The 24,331-nt window shown below is 36.7% G+C and overlaps 1 protein-coding gene across 3 annotated transcripts in view; it reads left to right on the plus strand.

Moving 5' to 3' along the window:
* Positions 1–23,656, plus strand: part of sema3e (sema domain, immunoglobulin domain (Ig), short basic domain, secreted, (semaphorin) 3E) — a 42,364-nt gene extending 18,708 nt beyond the window's left edge. For all 3 annotated transcript variants that reach the window (XM_052582062.1, XM_052582061.1, XM_052582063.1), the window contains exons 2-17: positions 1,646–1,806; positions 2,897–2,956; positions 3,086–3,205; positions 9,796–9,892; positions 10,716–10,832; positions 12,988–13,130; positions 13,671–13,785; positions 15,128–15,197; positions 15,309–15,453; positions 16,183–16,405; positions 17,453–17,544; positions 17,648–17,689; positions 18,047–18,213; positions 19,781–19,848; positions 20,471–20,598; positions 21,558–23,656. In XM_052582062.1, the coding sequence (XP_052438022.1) occupies positions 1,646–1,806; positions 2,897–2,956; positions 3,086–3,205; positions 9,796–9,892; positions 10,716–10,832; positions 12,988–13,130; positions 13,671–13,785; positions 15,128–15,197; positions 15,309–15,453; positions 16,183–16,405; positions 17,453–17,544; positions 17,648–17,689; positions 18,047–18,213; positions 19,781–19,848; positions 20,471–20,598; positions 21,558–22,013 (2,204 nt within the window). In that variant the 3' untranslated portion in view covers positions 22,014–23,656. The remainder of the gene's footprint in view (positions 1–1,645; positions 1,807–2,896; positions 2,957–3,085; positions 3,206–9,795; positions 9,893–10,715; positions 10,833–12,987; positions 13,131–13,670; positions 13,786–15,127; positions 15,198–15,308; positions 15,454–16,182; positions 16,406–17,452; positions 17,545–17,647; positions 17,690–18,046; positions 18,214–19,780; positions 19,849–20,470; positions 20,599–21,557) is intronic.
* Positions 23,657–24,331: the final 675 nt, after the last annotated feature.

Raw genomic sequence — 24,331 nt, forward strand, 5'->3', positions numbered from 1 at the left:
AGGATTAGTTCATGCAAAATTAAAAAGTCTTTCTTCTTTGGAAAACAAGGAGAAATTCTGGCCTCTCTTTTTCACACAGTTATGATGAATGGGGACTGAAGCTTCTAAAAGGACACAACAATTTGGTGCATACGACTTAAGAAACTCTCCTGAAGTGATGTGATAAATCTTTGTGATGAAAGAGTGATATATAAGTCATTATTCAATGATGATCTTCCCTTCCAGAGAGCTACAGCTTTCTAAGTTTCAGTCTGTTTCAGTGTAAGCTTTTTAAAACGATTTCTGTGTTGCTTTTTGTTCTTTTGGAGCTTGACAGTCTCAGTCATTGTGCACTTTCATTAAATAAATAAAAAAGTGGTTAGGAAATTCCATAAAAATACACATTAAATAAAATGGGAAGTCATACAGGTTTGAAATTACATTTAAAGTAAGTAATGAGAAGGATTTTCCATTTTTTGCTAAATTGTGCCTTTTAATAGCTCTGTCTTTTTTTCCATGTGTCACTGAACTCATCCAGCATCCAGTGATGTGTGTGTATCCACTTATCCATGGATCTGCCTGCATCCTTGTGTGTGTGTGTGTTTGTTGGGAGGCTGCCATTTTTCAGTTTTAAAGCAACCAGAGAGAATTTAAAATGAAAAACACATTTTGTCATTGGGTGTGTATGACTGGAGGTCCAACTCACACACGCTGAATAAATCATTACGAGGGCAACTCCACATGGAGCAACCCAACGCACACATGCAAACACGCTCAGGAAATCTGTCATAAGTCATCGACATCCCCCATACGTTGATTACGCTCATAATCCAATCTCTCTCATATCACGATTCAGTGAAGCAGTGCATCTTTGTCTGATTTAGTTCATATATGTGGTCTGTTTAATCCTGTTTTAGCTGCCTGACTTCACTCTGTGGTGGAAAGAAATGCAACAGATTAGAGATGGGAGTCATGGGCTTTATAACGGTTCAACATACATGAACACTACCGTACAAAAGGCTCAGAAAAAGTCTTACTTTTGTTTAAGTCATACTTTATTCAGCAAGGACAGGTTAAAGTGATCAAAAGTGACATTCATGATATTACAAAAGATTTCTGTTTACTAATACATGCTAAAATAACCATTTTCATCATTGATAATGTTTCTTCAGATCAGCATATTAAAATGATATCTTGTATCAGCTGAAAATTCAGCTGTGCTGTTACAGGAATAAATATATAAACTATATTCAAATATAACTTTTATTTTAACATAAATAAAAATTCATTCAAAAATTGGCCATTGCTAATTCGCTTATGAATTTAATTCTCAATAGCAAATTAATCATATTAACAATTTCTTCTCTTTTTTTTTTCTCAAACAGAGTGATCATATGACTTCAGAAGACTTGGATTGTAGTGTACATGATGCTTTGCTTTTATGGTGGATTAGTGTTTCTTTAGAGAAAACAATGACATAATTTTCATTTTTGAGTGAACCTTTGAACTTCTTGATCCTCTTGATTAACCAGCTTTCATCAACAAATCCCCAACCCTACGAATTTAAATTTGATTGGTGCCTCAAATCATGTTTATTAAGCAGATTTTGACTAATACTTTTCTAAACAATCACATGATTAAATTACTTTGTAACTTGTGTCTGTAGAGTTATGGGAGCTGAACAGGACGAGAGTATTCCAGGCTGGAGAGGGGCGTCTTCAGCACTACAGTATGTCACTGGATGAGACTCATGAAAGGCTAATCATCGGAGGAAAGGACATACTGTACTCACTCCATCTAGAGCGCATCACTGCCCCTCACAAAGAGGTACATGCATTTACAAAGCTATTCTCAGGATTTGGGCACCATGTCTATCCAGAATTGTCATCTGTGTTTGTGTGGTACAGTTTATCGTCTCATTTGGCTCATGACAGTATGTTGCGCAAAGCAATTTACGTCTGTTGCGAAGTAAATCTCAGGACGACTACGCACATACTTATCCAATAAATAAAAACAGCACTCACACAAAGAGAACCAGAGATTATATTGCAACCATCTGTTCAACTACAATTTACAAATATGCACAAAGTCTTGTGCTCATTTTTAGGTTGTTACATAATTATATAAGTATTCTGTATTAAGGATGCAATTATTACTATGTTACACTCAGGGTCGTCGCAAGGGGGATGCGAGGCCTTGTGCGAAGTTGACGTGCGAGGCCCTCTACAATTTTATGTGTGTGGTGGGGGGGTTTGCAATAGTAAACATGCACCTGATCGATTGTGATTCCTTGCTCACTGACATGCTTGCACACGAATCACGGTCATGCACACACTCATAAGGATCGACTGTATAATAATAATAATAATAATAATAAAATTAAGCAAATAAGACTGTTAAAATAAGTTCTAGGTTTGTAGTTATGAAGAAGTAATCATAATATTTTATTTGAAAATGTGCACATTCACTATTTTTAATAGTCGAAAACGCCTCTTGTCACTGTAATTTATCATTTACGTGGAACATGATCGCATATTTTGGTTTGCATCACCACTAGATAGTCTTATACTGTCGGTCACTGAACATATTTTTGTAAAACCGTTTTCTAATACAGTACTACTTACATCTTTCCATGAATTCTCATTGCGTTGCGAAAGTAACAGTAAGACCCGCCTTCTTTGATTTGATTTATCATCTCAATTTTTGTTTTTACATTGACAAGTGCTGTTGGACCACTGAGGAAGACCAGCCTTTAGCACTGCACGGGCCTCAAATTTAGGACCTATTTAGAACCCTTATTAGAATTACCGTCCCAAGTCCGTCTCTTTTCCCCGTTCTTTCCAAAACAGCTTATACTGCCGTTTCATCTATTAAAATATCTGTGCCAGAACATCATGTGCTTGTTTCTCTGTTTTAGATTCACTGGCCGAGCTCTGAGGAGCAGGTGGGGGATTGTTTAATGCAGGGCAGAGAGAAGGTAAATCTGTTATAAATCCTGTACAGTATGACACAGTGATATCCTGTTACATGGCTACAGTGTTTATATTGAAAAGTGTTAAAAGCATTCTTTTTTATCTTTGTTTTTCTCTCTGTCCCTCTCTCACAGCCGGAGTGTGCAAACTACATTAAGCTGGTGCAGCATTATAACAGCACCCATCTGTTAGCATGTGGGACTGGAGCATTCAGCCCAGTGTGTGCCTATATCAGAGTGGGCCGTGGAACCGAGGTAAATCTTCTGTTGTGGCAAAGAAAATAATCTTGAATCATTTTTTTTTTCTTGATTTAGATATTTATTTATTTTTAATATATTATAAATATTATACTTAATGCATAACATCATAAGAGGGCAGTACGTTACGCACTAATTTAGTTTTCTAAATAAAACAATTCATAATCATGTCTTTGAATCTTATCAAATTGTGATATATGGAAAAAAAGGGCATATTGTGTAATTCCCTTTTTTATCTTAATATTTAAGTTATTCATAATTGTTCTAATTATCAATATTTAAGAGAGTTCAGTGAACAGAAATTATTTGCAATGTATATTATTAATATTATTAAAATTATAAATTTGTACATTGTAAATGTCTCTTGTAACTTTTGATCAATGCAGAGTAAAAAAAAAAAAAAAAAAGGAGAAAGCAATTTTTTATTATTAAATTTGTATTAATAAATGTTTTAAGTAAAACTTAACCAAGACATTTGAATGGTAGTGTACCATGTTTTACACAAAAAAAAGAATTAACCAGCACAACTGTTTTTTAGACTGAAAGTAATAAGACCTGTTTCTTGGGCAGCAAATCAGCATGATTAAAGGGTCATGTGACTCTAAAAACAGTGGTAATGATGCTGAAAATTCAGCTTTCCTTCACTGCAATAAATTATATTTTAGAATGTGTTGAAATAAAAAAAACACATTTTTTAAATTGTAAGAAAAAAAAAGTTAATTCATCTTATTTCAAGGATGATCAGATTTTCATTGGAATCCATGAAAAAAATAATGCCTATTTTATCATTGAAACCCTCTTGCTTTTCAAAGTTAAAAGCTTTAAGGTGAACAAACATGATGGAATTGCCATGTTTTAAAACCGTAATGCTAGTCACAGTTGTTAAAAACAAAGTTTCAGAGATGCCTCAGCGACCGCAACGTCTTTGAAGTTTTTTATTGTATAGGAAGCAGACTGAGGTCACATGTAGCTCCGGTGTCGCTTTTTGTCCTCTTTCTGTCTTCTATTCCAGAAAAACATGTCTTGAGGAGGTCCTGTTTGTCTTCTGAGGAATGTGTCGTAGTGACTCACGGATGAATTGTGTCCAGTTTTGTGCTGTTGTTTGTCTTCAGAGACCATACTGGCACTCTCACTGTATTCCACACATGCTGGAGTCGTGCAGAGAGACTTGCGATAATCGAAACCAGTCCGAGTGGTAACGAGTTAAAGCGCTTAACATCTCAAGACACTAAAATATTGCTCGTGTTTTGAGTTCTGAAATCTTTGATTTGTAAGAAGATCCAGATGCGGTGTGTCACCGTGAGGTTTAGGAGCGCATTTCTTTTGGTTGGAGGGCTGTCTGATAACATGGTGGCTGGTCTTCAGCTTGCTGAAACTTTGCCTTTTGCAGTTGGAAGGAAATAAAATTTGAAAGCATATGGAACTGTATTATTGTTATAAGGTATGTTAAAAATCTGGTGGTTTAGAGAGGCAGAGACTGAATAATGTGACCTACATCTGCACTGCTGTGTGGAAAGTTGAAGGTTTTCATGCTTAGCCATGCTAATTTTAACCATTCACATGAAGACATTTTGCTTATGTAGGTGATGCAGGCCCAGACGGCAACGTATCTTGATCACTTGCCGCCTCCTTTCTCACCCAAACATTTTCTTGTCACCTCTCTGTAATGAGGTAAAACCCCAACAATAATAATGAAAAAGTGATTAAAAAAAATTCTCCTTACAGCACTTTCTTTCTGAAGCAACTTTAACACTCTTCAACCGCCTGTGGTGAAAGCACAGTCTCCAGAGAGACAGACAGAGTTTGTTTTACTGTGTGCGACGGGAAGTTTTTATCATTCTCACTCTGTTAAAATCTCCAACCAAACATCCAGACAAGCGAAAACAAACATCTCCATCCTCCCAGGAGAGCCCCAGTCAAATTACAGAGCGGCTAATCATAGAGAAGCTAGCTTTATTTGAAGGAACGGGCAAGAAGAAAAGAGCAAAGGCAAGACGTTTATTTAAAGGAAACCGAGAATCTGGATCGTGGCAGGCGGCCTACAGGCTTTCTTTCACATTTTTTTTCAGTCTTTTGGAGGTTTCAAGATGGAGAATTCCTTTTCCACCTCGTTCCCGCTTTTTATCCCAACTAGGTTCAGAAATCGGCACTCATGGCTGGGAATAGGAAGCACTTCTGGCTCCCTGACCCTCCGGCAGAGGTGAAGGAGAGAGCCACGGGTGTTATGGGAGCCATAGGCAGGAGATCAGAGAGGGTTTAATTAGAGGAGACAGGCTTCAGCGGGGTGCCTGATAACTCCAGTGCTGAGCTGCAAGCCGCCAGCACACGCCTCAGTCTGGAACAGCTACACCCTAAACACTCAGAGACTTTAATGAGATGCATACAAGACACATATGCATCCGTGCACATAAGATATGGGCTTCGTATTCAGTTATACACAGATGGATACACATACCTGCACAATTATACACACACTCGGCTCTGGAGTGCTGGGATGACATGTTGCAGATGTCGCTATGATGACAGGAAAGACTGATAAAGCTACAGAGACACAGAGCAGAACCGGAGAGAAAGCAAGTGAGAGGCATGTACACGTACCCATAAGTGAACGGCCTAGCATGCATTCCTTCTCTAATATCGGGAATATAAGCACTGTTCAGGCCCTTTGCGCCTGTATGCACATCACCTGACACATCACAGCACACCGTTCCCTCTCACTGTCTCCTCTTTCATCAAAACCCTGCTTTTTCTCATGGGCTTTACACATACTTCTATACTAATATACCCATATCATATCTCACACACATCTTAGCAGAATAAACACATGAAATGCTGTTCTGAAACATAGTGAGCATCCTAATATATAATATACAGTACTTTAATATAAAATCATATTTATTTTTTATTTTTAAACTAACTTCAATTGCATTCAAAGGATGGTTTTATCAGTACTTGCTTTCCCCGGGAATCGAACCCATGCCCATTGTGCTGCTAGTGTCATGCTCTACTTTTTGAGCTACAAGAAAGTAAGAAAATAAATGAAATGCAATTAGCTGGACTTCTTTCAACTTTAGAATTCTTTTTTGATCCAATAAAATATTTATTTGTAATTTTCATAATTCTGTTATGTTCTAAATATTGTACTCCCGAATGTGTTGACAAGCATTTATGTCGTGTCATTTATTTAAAGGTGCCATTGAATGCATTGATACAATGTTTTAAATTGTTCTCTGATGGCCCCAGAGTCTGTATGCAAAGTGTTAACTCAAAATACCCTACAGATAATTTTGTAAAGCTTTGTGAAATTGCCACTTTTAGCGTACGATCCAAAAACCCTCTGTTGATGTGTAGGTCCCCTTTAAATGAGAATGAGCTGGTGCTCCTGCCTCCCTTCCAGTGTTGCCAAGTCCGAGTTGGGCTACTTTAACACTGTTGCCCTGGGTTGCTTTTCATGTCTGCAGGAGGGTTTTGTTGTGAAAACCTGGAAACGCTGCTCCTTTCTCAGAGGAGAAGAGTGTGGAGCTTCAAGAGCTCATGCTCACAGACATAACAGCATGTGACCATGTTACTGACCTCACACATTGATTCCAAATGCAATTTTTTACTACCACATTCCTATTCACAATCATTCTGGTAGCAGGTGAAGGCAGCATTAGTGAAAACAGGCAGAGACAACGGTAGCTTTAGCAACATTAGCCTTACAGAGAGTCAAGAAGCTCTTTTGGAAAACAAAATTTGATGCGCGATGCTTACTTTGTCTGGAGTCTGGATGTTTGTGCACAAAGCGCTAGTATTGATCTCTCTTTCAGAAGCAATCTATGCACAACTCCAGCGCTGAACTGAACCTCGTTTGTGAGGCAGTCGAGTCTGGTGTAAAATGTTAGCACAAAGTATTGGATTTTTCCAGGTTTTTTTGTTCATTTTTCCTTTGAAAATGAAAGTTAGCAACCGTGTCCATTGGTGCGTCACAATACACAACACTTTTAATGGCTCTTTGGCGCTGACACTGTATTTCCAGCAACTACAGTAATGATGATTAGTAATGATATAGCAAGAGAAAGTAATGATGGATAAATGGGCTGTTTATGATTTTTTGGAATTATAAAACAATGAGTGAGTGGATTTTTACCATTATAAGCTCTTTGTTTTCACACACTGCAGACACATAACTGTGTTCAAACACCTTATAAAAGTGATTTTTGCATTCTATGGCACCTTTAAATATATATTTTAGCCATACATCTGTATTGATGATGTTGCATTTTCTTGCATTTAAAATATATCAGCTATAAATGTAATATCAAATAACACTGTAATCAAGTGATTCACATATTCTAGAATCAGAATAAGTGTACTTATTTAAAGCACTGCAATAGATTATTAAAACTATGATTTAAAATAAACTTTTAAGATTTGAAATTCTCTGCAAGTGCACATTTAGTACAATTAAGCAAACTTCTGTTTCACAGGGAATGCAATGCAAGACGAGGCAGAAGAAATGCTATTAATATATATAAATGTCTTTCCATTTTAAAAAGTATAAAAAAAGTTATAATTAAGTCTAATTAAAAATTGCTTGGTATCTATTTGTTTATGCCATGTATTTTTGCTAGTTAAATGTGTATAATTGCCTATAATAGTTTTATAATTGCTTACTATCTTTGGTTTTAATGTATAAGTACATTGGTTAAATGTTTCTGTTGGAAATATTACCACAAACTTTTTCTTCTGCCTGAAAAGTCTGAACAGTATGTATTTTGTTGTTGTTTTTTGGTAAATAAACATATGGCAAAATAAAATGTTAAATTGTATTATTAATATTTCATACATTACACATTAATAAATAATATTAGAAATTATTAATGTGCCCTTTTCCACCTCTCAGTCTGCAGTTCACTTGGTTTTGAACAAGCCCTTTGCATACAATTCAATTCAACTGTATTTATATAGCGCTTTTCACAACACTGTTGCTCTTGCAAAGCAGCTTAACAGAAAAAGGGGTACGTTATTAGTGGTGACTATCATGCAGTTAGTTACAAATTACATGTAATCAAACAGACGGTGAGCACTATTAACTGCAATGATTATATGTTGTGATTAAACGTTGTGATTAAGCTAAATTTGCTAGTTTTATGTGTTGTTCCAGGGTTAGCATCATATGAGGTCCATCCACACTCATTTTTGGTATTCTGTGGCTGTCAGTTTCATCTGACCTCTCACCTAACATTTCATCCCCCCCTGACAATACGCAGCCCGATCACCAAACCTCATGAAAATCTGAACCATGTGTCCTTGCACAAGGTGTGCATGTGAGTTTGTGTGCTGATTATCATGTGAATCTCGATCTGTTTCATCTCATCTATGCCACAAATGTTACTTCAGGCACATCATCTGTTCGAGCAGATATGCACATTCACAACCATGTGTGCTGGCCACAAGCGCTGATGCTATCTGTCTGGTGATCACAAGACTGTGTTAAGTAAGATTTGTACGTTGGCAAAGAACCTTACGGCCCCTCGGCATAAACCAGCACATCAACCACAGCCAACCTTTATGATTTATATCCAGAATTCGCCCATGTAGCAGCACGCTTCATAAAATGAAACTAAAGTTATTGGTTTGGCTAAGGATTTATTTCCATTCCTGCTTCGTATGAAGTGATGGGGGAAAAAAAAATGTCTACCTCCGGAATGAGTAGAAGAACAATCCTTAGACAGAAAATGATGGATGGACTGGTGTTACATGTCTGGTGTTTGTTTCTCCGGGATCAGACAGTGTGAGAACACATGAATCAAGCTTGTGAAAGCCTGTTCTGCGACACATGTTGCACGGCTTATACTGTCACCTTCTGGTAAAAGTGAGTTTTGCAATAACGTTAGAGAGAAAGTGATTCTTCAAAGGGCTTTTCATGTGGGGAAGGGCTTGGATGTGAGTGCTCCAATCTCATTTCACCCTCCACTGCTTCACCTGGATGTTATATTTCCCCTGAGACTGCAGGAAATGCAGTGAAGGCCTGTGTCTTATTTGATGAAAAGCTACTGTTATATACACTGATACTGATATGTTAATACAGTACATTATACTCTATGATGCTGGTTGCCCGCAGGCTGATTGATTATTTTCACTTTTTTTTTTCTTGCTGCAATTCTAAGAAGTGCAGACTTTGCAGTGTCAGATTTCTGTTTTGTCTACCCTGCTGAAAACACCAGCTTACAGCAGCATGACTCTCCGTGCTTTTCACCAGCAATACTAATAATGAAGTTGCTCGACCAGCAGGATCTTTCTGCTGAAGCAGATTGACTAGCTCTCACTAGTTAAGCTTTTTAGGAAGGGGACGCCAGCATATCAGCAAGCCATGCCAGGGATCTCATGCTCAAGCATATAAAACACATCCTATGCTGGTGACAACATGTGGCATTTTGAATGGGAATACTGTCATGAGAAAAATAAGTTACACATTAATGCTTGATTTGATTTGATTGATTGATATTTAGATAGATTCATTATTATAATCATTAATTCATTCCGTCATGAAAATATTTATTTATTATTGTATTTAGCTTGTTAAATGTGTGTTTGTGTTCCAGCTGGAAGGAGAGTTCAGGTTGGAGTCTGATCACATAGAGAGTGGCAGAGGAAGATGTCCTTTCCATCCCAACAGCCCTTCAGCATCCACTATGTACCGTAAGCATTCAGAATAACTTCTCCTTCAGTCCTCCATCCTTTAATAGCATTTTCCTCTTTTTGTTGGCATCCAAATATCTTTCATCCTATTCAGACTTTATTTTTCTGTAGCTCCCCTCACCCCTACTCCTTTTATTCTTGATGTTCAGAATGTGTGTGTTCTTGAGTTTTGAAAGGAAGCGAGTGCATTTTGAGCCAGGGGCCACCGAGCATGAAAGCTCTTCAGCCCCAGCCCTTCAGAGGCAGGGATTTGATAGAAGGGAAATTGAGAGATGAATCTGATGACTTCCTCTCTGACAGCAGCTGCTGACTGTTTTCAGCTGGGTTATTAATTTAGTCTCTCCCAGCCAGCACAGCATCACGATCGTTCATAATAAGGAATGTTTAGATGCCAAATTTTATATTGCCCTTCATATCATTACATCCTTCGTGACTTACTGAAGGATTTATTACTCACTGGTTAAAGAGAAACAGTGTCTGCGGTGCCACCTAGTGGTATGTGAATGTATGACAAACACATTACCAGAGCTGTTGTGCATTACATTAGACAATGTTCAGGGATGCAACGTTTGTCATTAAATAGTGATGTATATTATTCTTAAATGTCATGTAAAATATGAAATCATAACATTACTGAACCGATTTAAGGCTTAACAGTTTTAAGTGTGATTTTTATTTAAGTTAATGTATTGAAACTGAATAAATAACTTCTTAAATTATTTAAACACTTTACAGTATTAAATCAAATAAGCATTTCTCAATTTTATTCAATATAAACGATTTATCTCTCTCTCTCTCTCTCTGAATCATGTTTGATTGACAGGTGGGGAGCTGTTTGTTGGCTTGTACACTGATTATTGGGAGAATGATGCCGCTCTATATCGTCTTGGCAACCGCAGTTTCATTAGGACTGAAGTGGGTGACAGAGAGCAGCTGAATGGTGAGAGAAAACTTTGTGTTGCAGATAATGCTTCCTGGTGTCCATGTGAAGTTGTTGTTGTTTAAACCAGCAACGCTTATTTGGTCAGCCGGCTTCACAAAAAAACCATGCTGGTGTGCAAGCTTTGAAACTGAGCTTGTCTTCCTACATTGTTATTTACATGTTTTTGTGTGTGGGGGGGGGGCATTCATGCTCATCAAAGCTGTATCTATTTGATAAAAAAATACAGAAGAAGAATTGTGAAATATTGTTGCAAATTAAAATAAGTGTCAGTAAATTATTTCTTTATAAATAAAAATAAATAAATAAATAAGTAAAAACTATCACTGGTTACAAAAAAATATTAAGCAGCACTGATAATAAATCAGAATTAGAATGATTTCTGAAGGATCACATGACACTGAAGAACTGAGGAATGGCTGATGAAAATTTAGCACTGTGTCACAGAAATAAATTATAGTTTAAAGTATATTCAAATATGAAACCAGTATTAGAAATACTATTTTTTTTTTTTTTTTTGCATTCTTGATCAAATAAATAATACAGCCTTGATGAGCATCTCCATTAAAAACATGTAAAATCTCATTTATCCCAAACTTTTTAATAGCAGCGTATATAGCTACTGGATATATCATACACGTAAATGTGCATACATAGAATCAAATAGAGCATTAAAGTAGAATTCAAGATTGATGTACAGTTCATCCTGTGTGTGGTTTAGAGAGGCCCGCGACATCCTGCTGTGAGCCGGTTTTATGCTTCCCTTTGCTGTATATCTCCTCCTGCAGCCGTGCGAGAGATCTGGCCCTCAGCCCAGCCAGCGAGAGTGTCGCTTTTACCATGCGTATCACTGTAGCAAGGCTTGTGGCCTCATCATAGGTGCAATTATCACATCAGCCCCACGCCAAGGGTAACTGAAAATATATTCACAGTGGCGTACTACAATACTACTGCTGCTATTTTTGCAGTATGCACAGAATCCAACTGTATATGTGGATAGAATGCATTTTCAACGATTGTCAGAATGTGCATTTAAGAACAGATAGTTTTGACTTCAATTCTGATTGGATTATGCATGAATTAAGCTTTTGTATTCATTCTGAAGAGAGCCTGACTGTGTCAGACAGATGTTAAAAATATGGTATTCTCTCACACTTCTCGCATGTGATTCCGACCCATGCTGTGATGCATTAATCATACAGAGAGACTGAGAGCGAGGTGTTTGACACGTACCATCCATCTCTCAAATGTCCATTCAGACATAATAAACCACAGTCAAATACCATCACATCTTTACTGTAGGTCATCTGCTGTATAACGTTCGAGTGCGTAATGCAGAGCGTAGAGCACGACTGCATGGAGACTTTTACATTTTTGCTGTGCACTCAATAGTCTGGGATTGAGTTCTGTTCATGTTTAGCTGGTGTTCTCGCTGCTGACTCATAAAGCACTGACAATCTAATCCCACTCAAATTCACTGCACAAAGCTGTAGCGATAGTTGATTTATTCATATTTGATTATATAAGGCAAATGCATTTTGCACATTAAAATGACAGATTTATATGTACATGTTGTTTTGCAAGTTAAAGCTAAATTTGCAGCATTCATTACTCCAGTCTTCTGTGTCACATATTCCTTCAGAATCGTGATCATTCTAGTATTTCTGTGGAAACCGATTCTTTGGTTTAATAAGCAACCTTTTTTGAGATATAAATACTTTGTAACATTATAAATGTCTTTAATGTCACTTTTCATCAGTTGAGTGCATCCTTGCTGAATAAATGTGTTTTGAATGGTATACAAATATTAAGAATAAGAATCATTGTTAATAATTGAGCATCAGTAATTATTAATTAATTGATAGTTTTCACATAAATATTACGCAGTATTACTGTGCAGCCAATTACCATATAAGAATGATTTCTGAAGGATTGTGAGACTGGAGCGATTATGCTAAAAATCTGGGTTTGCCATCAGAGAGAGAAAAATTTTTTTTGATTTTTTTTTTTTGATTCAATAAATGCAACCTTGTTGATCAGAAGAAGGTTCTTTCAAAAACAATGTAAATAAATAAAAATTTTTTACCAGTATATAAAAGTGTGTGTTTTTGTATAGTTCTAACCATATTTTGTTATATATATTTTTTTTTTCTAGAGCCCAAGTTTGTGGGTTCAGCAGTGATCCCTGACAATGACGATCCTGCTGATGATAAGGTCTACTACTTCTTCACAGAACGAGTGACCAACGTGGAAGGAGCAAACAAAGCCGTTTACACCAGAGTGGCCAGAGTCTGTGCGGTGTGTTACCCAAAAATTAGTCATTTATCATTCAAAGGCATGATCTATAATGCTTAAAGAAAGCATTCACTTAGCTTTCTTTTTCATCTCAATAGCATATGCTGGACCTACTCTACTCATAGAAAAGGTTTATAGGAAACCGTTTTTTTTTTTTTTTTTTTTTTTTTTTCAAAATACCAGTGATGTCAACACTGATTGTGAGGCTTCATTATGACTATCCAGTGATGTCAAAAACTACACACATAAACTACAGTATAAGCAACTTCTGGCAAAAAATTATAATGTAATGAAATGCTTGTAAACATTGTCAAAATACACACATTTTTGAATGGTTTTCAATGAAGAACAGTGTTTTTGTTCCAATAATGGTGCAAATTGTGGTCCATAACAACATCAAGCAGCAGGGGATTCATTTCTGAAGCTAACCAGCCAAGTACTGGCCAATTACTTTTAGTCTTTGTCTAAATCTTGTGCTGTAAGACAGCACCACCCACAGGTCAGGTGAAATGAAGTGTCTTTTTATCTCTTCCCTGCTGTCAGAATGACCAGGGTGGTCAGAGGATGCTGGTAAACAGATGGAGCTCTTTCCTGAAGACTCGTTTGATCTGCTCAGTGGCCGGACCCAACGGCATTGACACACACTTCGATGAGCTTGGTAGGGGACATTCTACTTTCTGACTTCCTCTCCAGTGGTCTTTTTTTCTTGTCTGTCTGAAACCATGAAAGTATTTCACTTTGTTGTTATTTTTTTTTTAAATAATTGCAGTTTCTAACGATAATGTGGAGAACTACCAGTACTAGGTCTAAAATTGTGTTTTAGATGTGTACTGTAAGCATTTTGAACACCTCAGCCTCGTCTTATTCTGTAGTGCAAGGGATTGTGTGTAATATCAGACCATAAAGCTTGCACATGTACATACATGAAATGTGCTGGCACTTACACATAAAATAGCATTCCAAAAGCGACATACCTGTACATTGAAAGTGAAAAGTGAAAGTCGTGACATTTGCCACGTATGGTAACCCATACTCGGAATTGGTGATCTGCATTAAACCCACCCAAGTGCACACACACAGCAGTGAGTAGGGAACACACACACCATGAACACAGAGCAGAGGGAAGCTATTTGCTCCAGCGACTGGGGAGCAATTAGGGATTCAGTGCCTTGCTCAAGGGCACTTCATCCATGGGTATTGAGGTTGGAAGAGAGCACTGTTCATTCACCACCCCCACCTACGACCTACGGGTTACAAGTCCAACTCTCTAACCATTAGGCCACAGCTGCCCCTGTGCAGAAAACTGTTCTAGGCATTGCTAGTGCCTTGCTCTGCTGTTTGAGCTTCTGTAAAATGAACCGTGAACAGTATGTCATTTGGTTAGCTCTGACATATTTGTGATGCAATACCCTAATATTGCTTAATACTGTATATAGAGAAGATAGTATGCAACTTTTGATATAGCTCTTGTGTTGGAACTTGGTAATATAAAGCACAGCAAAGTATGTTGACCCATACTCAGAATTGGTGCTCTGCATTTAACCCATCCAAAGTGCACACACACAGCAGTGAACACACACCTGGAGCAGTGGGCAGCCATTTATGCTTGTGGACAGTCACCGCAGGACAGTCACTGTCCTGAGCAGTATCTGGAATCCATCAACGTAGGGCCAATTGACTGAAATGGCCACAATAGCATAAAACTGGCAGTTTTAGCCTCTGATGAGCCGTTTCTTCCAGCTCAGTGATTTTATTCATCATATGCCTCAGAGCAAAACTGCTGATGAATCAGTTTCTGCTCTTCACATTTTGCCTTTAGCTGAATAGATTTCATCAGGTATCCATCCATCCAACCATCTGTCCATCCGGATGAATTCACAATAGATCTCACAGCATAAGTCAGCTGTGTGAATTGAAAATCTAAACCTGTTTAACTATCACAATCTTGAAGGAACTGTCTGATGGGCTCTTTGACTTTCTCTCTCTTTTGACTATTTTAGAGGATGTGTTCGTGCTACGGAAGAAAGATGTGAAAAATCCAGAGATATTTGGTCTGTTTAGCACCACCAGGTGGGTGAGGTCACATGTTTCACTTAACAGCGCAATGTACACTTTTATATTCTCCGTTTATTTTGGCGAACAGCAGCCTGGATGCTCATCTTCATCTGTTTTTTCACTCAGTGCTGTCTTTAAAGGATATGCGGTATGCATGTATAACATGGAAGACATCCGTGCGGCGTTTAATGGGCCCTTTGCATACCGAGAACAAACTGACCACCACTGGAAGGTGTACGAAGGCAAGGTCCCCTACCCACGACCTGGATCAGTGAGTAATATTTGCTCCATCAGTCGCTTTGTGTCATCTTTTTGTTATATCAGATATTCCAGTGTACAAAATGTCACAGCGTGTTACGTTTAGACCTCTGGCACACGGCGTCATTTGGAGACCCTCTTGAGTGAATGTTGAATTTCGTATCTTATTTCTTCAGACAAAATCTCTCATGGCAGATGAGTCTATTTTCAGCATGACTGTGCACATTCTCCTCGAGCATGTCATGGCAATTCTTAAACGTTAATGCCTGAAACCGAGCACTTACGGAGGTACTGTGAAATCGAGGCGTTTAAATTGCGGTGGTCTGAATTATAATTAAATCTGACATGTGCTGATTAATGTCCTTCTCTGGCTGTTTATCTCCAGCCGATAAAAGAGTAAGATTGCTTTCCAATAGTTAGTAATGACATGTAATTCACAGTCATTTTCTCTGTTGTGTCTTGCATCACATTGCAGAATCAGGGTACATCCATTGTTCACATTTCAGAATTTCACTCAATTCTTTACTTTCCGTGTGCAGTATGTCTCTAACAGCTGACCTTTTAAAAGGCAATTTGGTAGCTTTAGTCGTACACCGCAGGATTTCTGATTAGTCTCTGGTTCTAAAAGGTTATAGCAGCGAGAAGCGGGTGAGCTATTCTACAAACTGAAAGACCTGAAAGGCTTTCGTGACTTGGAGAACTCTGTTGTTGAACTCATATTTTCTGATTTGGTCTCTCACAGTGTGCCAGTAAGATAAACGGGGGCCAGTATTCCAGTTCAAAGGAGTATCCGGATGAGGTCCTGCGTTTTGTGCGTTCCCATCCCCTTATGTTCCAGGCAGTGCAGCCCGTTCACAGGCGGCCCATTCTGCTGGACACTGAAGGAGGACGCAAACTCACACAGCTGGCAGTGGACCGGGTGGAAGCTGAGGACGGACACTACAATGTTCTCTTCATTGGGACTGGTATTCAATTTTAATACCTGGATTTTCTTTTACACCTGATTTGCACAGTAATTGTTGCATGTGTCATACTAAATATTTGCAGTAGCTTATTTTTTATGTCTTGTTTTTTTAAAGGAACATAACAATAAACTATTATTATGTGTACAAAATCCCTCAAATCAACATTGGAATTTTGTAGCTTTAAGGCCAACTACAAGCTAGTGCATTTCTAAAAAATTGACAGTTATTTTAGAAGATGCACACTACCGTTCGGGGTCTGTAAGGTTATTTATTTTATTTTTATTTTTTTGAAAGAAATGAATACTTTTGTTCAGCAAGGATGCATTCAATTTATCAAAAGTGACAGTAAAGGAATTTTAATTTGACGCAAGATTTGTCTTTTCAGTAAACGCAGTTCTGTTGAACATTGTTCATCAAAGAATCCTGGAAAATGTGTAATATTTGGCCGAGATGCAGCAAATTGTGCAAAAAAAATAAAAAAAATAAAAATAAAAATTCACCTTTAAAGTTGACCAACTGAAGTTCTTAGCAATGCATATCACTAATCAAAATCAAGGTTTAATATATTTACGGTAGGACATTTACAAAATATCTTCATGGAACATGATCTTTTCTTAAAAACCTAATGATCTACGGCATAAAAGAAAAAATCAATAATTTGATCTATACAATGTATTGTTGGCTATTGCTACAAATACCCCTTAATACTACTTAAGACTGGTTCTGTGGCTCAGGTCATGTATTAGAATGATTTCTGAAGGATCATGTGAAAATTCAGCCATTACAAGAATTACATTTTAAAATAAATTGAATAATCAGAGAACAGTCATTTTAAATGGTACCAATGTTTCACAATATTACACTCTTTACTCTATTTTTGATCGAATAATTGCAGTCTTGGTGAGCATAAGACTCACCAAGAAAAACCTTAACACATTTCTGAAAATAAATAAACAAACAGAATAAAATAGGATGGTACGAATAATAATAATACATAACATTTATTTTAAAAGTAACTAATTCTGGTCCTCTCTCTCTTTAACCCAGATAATTCTGTAATATTAAAAATGATCACGATCTACAACAAAGAAGCCGACACAGTTGAAGAAGTTCTTCTGGAGGAATTGCAAGTTTTCAAGGTCATCAGAAGTCCTTTGGATGACTTTTTATCTTTATATTGAAGCCATTTCATTTCGGTTAGACACAGTCTTCACTCTAAACACTCTTTTCTTCTTATTCTAGGTCCCTGTTCCTATTACAGAGATCCTCATCTCTACTAAACGAGTAAGTCTTTCTCAGTTTGTCCTTACAGACACTGTAGTTTTTCACCTGAAGATGGTGCTATTGAGTAAACTTGTCATGCATGAGTGATCATCTTGATACCTATGGCAAATTCAGTGATTTATAAAAAGTCAGATGCTTCATAGTTAATTACTAATTCTTGCCATGATAAGTAAATATTATGAATCAAATATGAGCATATTTATTCTGTCTTATTACTGTAATATATTGTATTATTTACAGTGCACACAAATAATTGTAGAATGATTTTATCTGCATCATTACGCTAACGTGATTTGGACATAATGGCATTCACCACACGTAACAAAGCTGTTGATGGCAGTGTTTGTATCTCCATAGCAACAGCTGTATGTGGGCTCTGAGCTGGGCGTAACACAGATCCGTGTGCACCAGTGTGGACTGTACGGTTCAGCCTGCGCTGACTGCTGCCTGGCCAGAGACCCCTACTGTGCGTGGGATGGGTTCACATGTTCCCGGTACTACCCAGCTGGCCTGTATACAAAAAGGTACCAGCAATTTCATGAATGTATAGAAAATGTATAGCTTATATTTAGTCAAGTCATATTTATTTGTGTAGCACTTTTCACTCTGCATAATGTTCCAAAGCAAATTTATAGGCAATAAGGCCTTAAAGGGATAGTTCACCTATATATATATATATATATATATATATATATATATATATATATATATATATATATATATATATATATATATATATATAAAATTGTCAATTGTCATTACTCTCTCTATATAAAATGTAGATAAATTCAAAACATTTTTTTTTTATTATTTAGATTAAGTTATGCTTAGAATTGGCTGATTACATAGATACATTACATATTAATTGCACAACTAGAACTAGTCCAAATAGCTCGTTTTGAACAATATATCTTTTATTTGATATCTAACTATTTTCTAACTTTTTTGTAATTATTTTGTTTGTTTTGTTGAAATAAATGCAAACTTGCTGGTATGAGATTTTGTCATGTAATGCAATAATACTCATATGTACTTGTTTATTAATTTATTTAAGGTTTAAATACGTTTTAGTGCTATTGCATTTAAATATATTAGTATCATGATGTTGTTATTGAAAATAATAATAATAATAATAATAATAGGTCAATTTATTGGCAACTATTTATAAATATTTATAATAATAATTATAGATTTTTTTAATAGTTTTATTTCTTACAGCAAATCAATTTTTTTTTTTATTTGTTTAGGTTAATGTATATTTAAATGTTCTCCAAGGGTGGCAACATTTTCTTTGAAACCTCTTTTAGTAGTCATTACATCTTATGTCTTAAACACTAAAATAATATTCTTATTTGGCAGGTCTGTACATAAAACTGCTCTGTAAATATAAGTATTGGACTGGTAGTGCATGTACTGACAGAACTGATACTGCATATTGCTTTTATAATAAGAAAGGTTTAGGCGTCTTGGCATTTGGAAAAGGTTATGTTTTTTTTTTTATGTCTTGCGTTGCAAAATTAGGTTATTAATGCATTTCTTGATTAAGCAATTTTTTTTAGCATATGGTTTCTAGCTTGTCAGAGTGTGTATGTGGACCGTAATCTTGTTTGCTTTCCAACCCAGTTTTTCCATCAGTGCGCTTAGTGAACTTGGAGAGTGTGTGCTTTTGAGAGAGCTCTTTTGATGTTTCACTTAGCTGCAGGGGAGCGCATGTGTGCCGGGTGTATCGGAGCGAAGGGCGAGTGGGTGTGTTCCCCTAATCCTGACTCAAAGGCCTGTCAGCCGTCTCAGTGTGGTCATCATCAGCTTGTTAGCGATTGATGCTAACACCGCTCGCTCGAATTAATATCCATCACATGCTCACTTTGTATGCAAAGCCAGACAAGTCGCGCACAATCGGCACCAAATGCCTGTCAGAGTCATTACTCAAAGAATTCGTACTAAAACCAGAGCGAGTCTGATTGAATTTCTGTCACGTCCCTGTGCTGCTACACACCTTGGGTGGCAAGATGATATTATGACAATTGCAGGCAGAAATGCGGACTGCTTCTGGGTTATATCAATGTCTCATTTTTCTCTTTTACTCTTTAGGCGCTTCAGACGGCAAGACGTCCGCCATGGCAATGCGGTTCAGCAGTGCAACGGGCTTCAGCTAAGCGGTATGTTCTGGCCAGAGCTTGATCAGTGGAGGATATTACAGTCTTAGAAGCTTCATAGGGAAAAATGAGGCGGATGAGATCTGTGAAAGTTGAAGAGGTCAGAGTACAGTTAATGAGAGTTTCTGGCCTTTATGCGCTGATGGTGCTTTTATTTTAGCAGACAGACAGTTACAGTGACTGCCCAACTCCTTTATTCCAGAAATATTTTCCCTATTTTTTTCCTCTATTTCATCTCAAATCAAATCTACTTCAAATATAAGCTCTGATATCATTAAAACGTTCAATTTGAAGTAAAAATATATTAATAATATGAAAATAAAAGCTGTACCCCTGAGCTCCTTTGCAATATATAAAATAAATGTCTATCCCTTGAATACTGACAGCACCTGTTCACAAGTTGCATTCAGATTGTGTGCCTAGATAACTGCAGGAGCACAACATATGGATTTCTTGAATGTTAGACTGTTTACTGAGAACATAAAAATTAAATCACAATGTCAAAAGTTGACACAAGTTTGAATTCTGTTGCAAGATGTTGATTGTGTTCGGTGTCGAAAATACCACCTTAAAAAAGAATATATTAGACTAGGCTTTACAGAATGTGGGTATGTTTGTGTTACAGAAGAACAAATCATCTCAGAAAAGATGGTATATGGTGTGGAGAACAATAGTACCCTGCTGGAGTGCAGACCACGATCACTGCAGGCGTCTGTGACATGGTACATTCAACATGGCATGGATATGGAGGAGGTACAAACACGTGCTTTTATCACTCCAAATAAAATGTGTTATTATATTGTATCATATTATACTGGATTATATTAAAATCACATAATACTTTCCTAATTCCTAACCCAGAGATTTTTTTTATTATTACAATATATACATTCATACATACATATATATATATATATATATATATATATATATATATATATATATATATATATATATATATATATATATATATATATATATATATATATATATATGTATGTGTGTGTGCAGAGTTTACTAGGATAATATATGGTCGTACGTTCAGGCTTAGAAAGGATTTCATCACAAGCTATGGTCTGACCCCCTGTTGAGAGGGGGCTGTTAAATATAGATGAAAGCTTCATTTTACTATTCTGACCACAGGGAGGCTGGGTAATATAGTCCCTACTGATTCAGTTCATCTTAAATAGAAAAGAATAATGTCACTCTGAACATCTCTGTGCTCCAAGACATCTCTCAGCAGAACCATGGTAAATTAGACTTAAAATATTGGCACATGTGTCAGTCATATTAGTTATGCCAAGCATCACTATTACAATTGCTTAAAATTGAGTTTAGGGATTAGAACAGATTCCCCAAAAGCATTTTATTTTCATAGATATGCTATTTAGTTACGATAAGTAATCCATTACATTACATTTACGGTAATTTTTGTCACCTGGGCTGGGCTTCCTTATTTGTTTTTGGTAACAAAAAACCCCAAGGTTATATTTTTGACAACTGTAAAGTGAATTTAATAAGCCTCAAGCTGGGAGTAAGTGCAGAGGCACTTCTTTCTCTCAACACAGGGACAGGAGAGATTTTAGTGAATAACTTTACTAGTTGCTTGGAAAAAAAGTAATCTGATTACGTAACCAGCCTGGAAACCAAAGCCTATCAAGCAAAGTTCACAAATTTGATAGTGTCCTTTGCATGCTGTTTCTCTCCTTCAGGTGAAAGGCGATGATCGTGTGATTCAAACCCCCCATGGCCTGTTGCTTCTTAAAATAGTGAAGGGAGACGCAGGGGTCTACGTGTGCCAATCCACAGAGCACGGATTTGTCCAGACAGTGGTGCGTGTCTCTCTGGAGGTGTTGGATGAGGGGAAAGTGGAGGGCTTGTTGCATAAAGGCGAGGAAGATGAAGGCGATTCTCCACACAGACCTCCGCCCTGCCACTTCCCCAGCCTGCCCTCCGCTCCATCCTCCTCAAAACTCTGGTACAAGGATTTCATGCAGCTGATTGGCTACAGCAACTTCCAGCGGGTGGAGCAGTACTGTGAGAAGGTGTGGTGTGTGTCTGATAGGAAGAGGAAGAAACTCAAGGGAATGGCACCCAAATGGCGGTACACACCCGGGGCAGAGCAGCGGGCGAGAGCACGGGCACCTCGACACACACAGGGACAGTAAAGACTGTTAGAACATTCAAACTCATGCTCAGTGCAGGTGATTACATATAGACAGTTTTATTATTATTATTAATAAAAAAGGAATTAATGATAGTCACTATAGCATTTCTTTTAGGGTCTTTAGAGTTGCATCATTTGACCTGAAAACTATTAATCTGTAGTCAATATGCCAGATATTTAAAGGTACACCAAGTCATTTTTAATAGACTTTATGGATGTGTGAAAGCAAAATAAAACCATTTATATTATGCAATAATACAAATAAACTACATAGCATTGCTTTTTTTTTCTTCTGATTTACACTACCATTCAAAAATTTGGGGTCACTGAAATTATTATTCTTTTTTTGTAAAGAAATAAATATTTTTATTAAGCAAGGACACATTTAATTTATATATATATATATATATATATATAAATAAAAATCAGTTTCCACATACATATTGAACAGCTCAAGTTTTTTTTGTTTTTGTTTATTTGTTTGCTTGTTTGTTTGTTTACCTTGATAAAAAGAAAATATTTTCTTGAGCACCAATTCAGTTTATTAGAATGATTTCTGAAGGATCATGTGACACTGAAGATTGGAGTAATGATGCTGCAAATCCAGCTTTGCCAAATATAGTTTAAAATATATTAAAATAGAAAACACTTATTTCACAGTATTACAGCTTTACTGTTGACACTATTATTTTTCTGGTCTAGTAAATCCAGCCTTGATGAGCATTACATCTTCCTAATTCCAAAATTTTGAATGGCAGTGTATTTCAGTGCTTAAATTCAGTGAGTCACATCCTGAAATAGAACTTTGGGTTGATTATTGCATTATTATTGCATAAGTCTTGCATAAGTGGCATATATAGCACATTTTAGAAAATATAACGGGTCATTCAGCTTTTCCAATCTTATGGGAAATTACAAAAAAATATACATACAGCATGCATACTAAAAATGCATGGAATTATTTAGTGTACATTTAAAATAAAAAAGGAAGAAAATGTGTAATGGTTTGAAAATTTGTGCAGGGCTCTTGTGTAACATTTGTGTTGTTCTACGGAAACATGCAATGCTACCTGACTCACTGGGCCATTAAAAGACCCTCTCAGGATGTGAAAGGAAATGTTGTCCCTTTAACTGCTCTGAACAATGACACATGGCGGAGGCCAGCTGTCCTCTTGTCAACGATGTGAGATTTCCTATGAAGATTTCCCAGAATGACTTTTCCACTGCTGACGATTCAACTGAAGAAAACATTTCTGTGAATGGTTACTTAGGTTCAAAAACCCTCCTGACAGAACTTACGCACATGCCGAGTATATTTATCTGCATTTTCATTATTTTATAAATTATTCTAATTGGTGTACGATTTGTTCTTGTTTTTGTAGTGGTTTTGGATTTTGACTGGACATGTAACAATGCATTTCAGTTGTGTATTAAGGTTGATTGTAATGCGTTTCTAGCATTTCAAAAAACATCATCTTCTTTTGTTAGTGTTTAAGACATGCAACAATGTTTTTTTTGCTGTGAACTGCAAAGTTAGAATCAAATTATGATATTTCAGTAAGATCAACAACCCCTGTATTATGGTGTTCAAAAGTGTGTTAAATCTTTGAATTGCTTTGTTGTATAATAAATGCCATAAATCCACATGGGGTCGAGGTTTAGCTGGTTAGCGTGGCCCTGTTAAGCCCTGCTGTAACTACACCATTGACCAGCTGCTGTTGAGATGAACGGGAATGCTAACAGATGACTTTCTCTCCTCAACTTCTTCCCAGGTATCACTGACCTCCTTATAATATACAAGATTGAGTAAAAGAAGAAATCCAAAGCTGTCTTTATTTGATCAAATACACAATAAAGCAGTAACATTGTAAAATGTTTTCTGTTTGAATGTTTTAGAAAGTAATTTATTCTTATGATAGCAAAGCTGAATTTTCAGCAACCGCTATTCATGCCTTCAGTGTCACATGATCTGTCAGAAATCATTTTGATATGCAGATTAGCTGATCAAGAAACATATCTTATTATTGAAATCAGTTATGATGCTTAATATTTTTTTGTGGAAACTGGATTCAGAATCTTTGATTAATAGAACATTCAAAATAACGACATTTATTGGAGATACAAATCTTCTGTACCATTATTAATGCCTTTATTTTCATCATTCCTGAATAAAATGATTTGTTACTTTCCAAAACAAACAAACAAAAAAAAAAATTATTGACCCCAAACTTCTGAATTGTGTATTATATTGTTTTTATGTCTTGCTGAAACCTAGCTTTGGAGTTCAGGGTGAGCAGGACGGGAAGAAGCATCTTGTTT

This window comes from Carassius gibelio, chromosome B18 (genome assembly GCF_023724105.1).
Source record: "Carassius gibelio isolate Cgi1373 ecotype wild population from Czech Republic chromosome B18, carGib1.2-hapl.c, whole genome shotgun sequence".
Lineage (NCBI taxonomy): Eukaryota > Metazoa > Chordata > Actinopteri > Cypriniformes > Cyprinidae > Carassius > Carassius gibelio.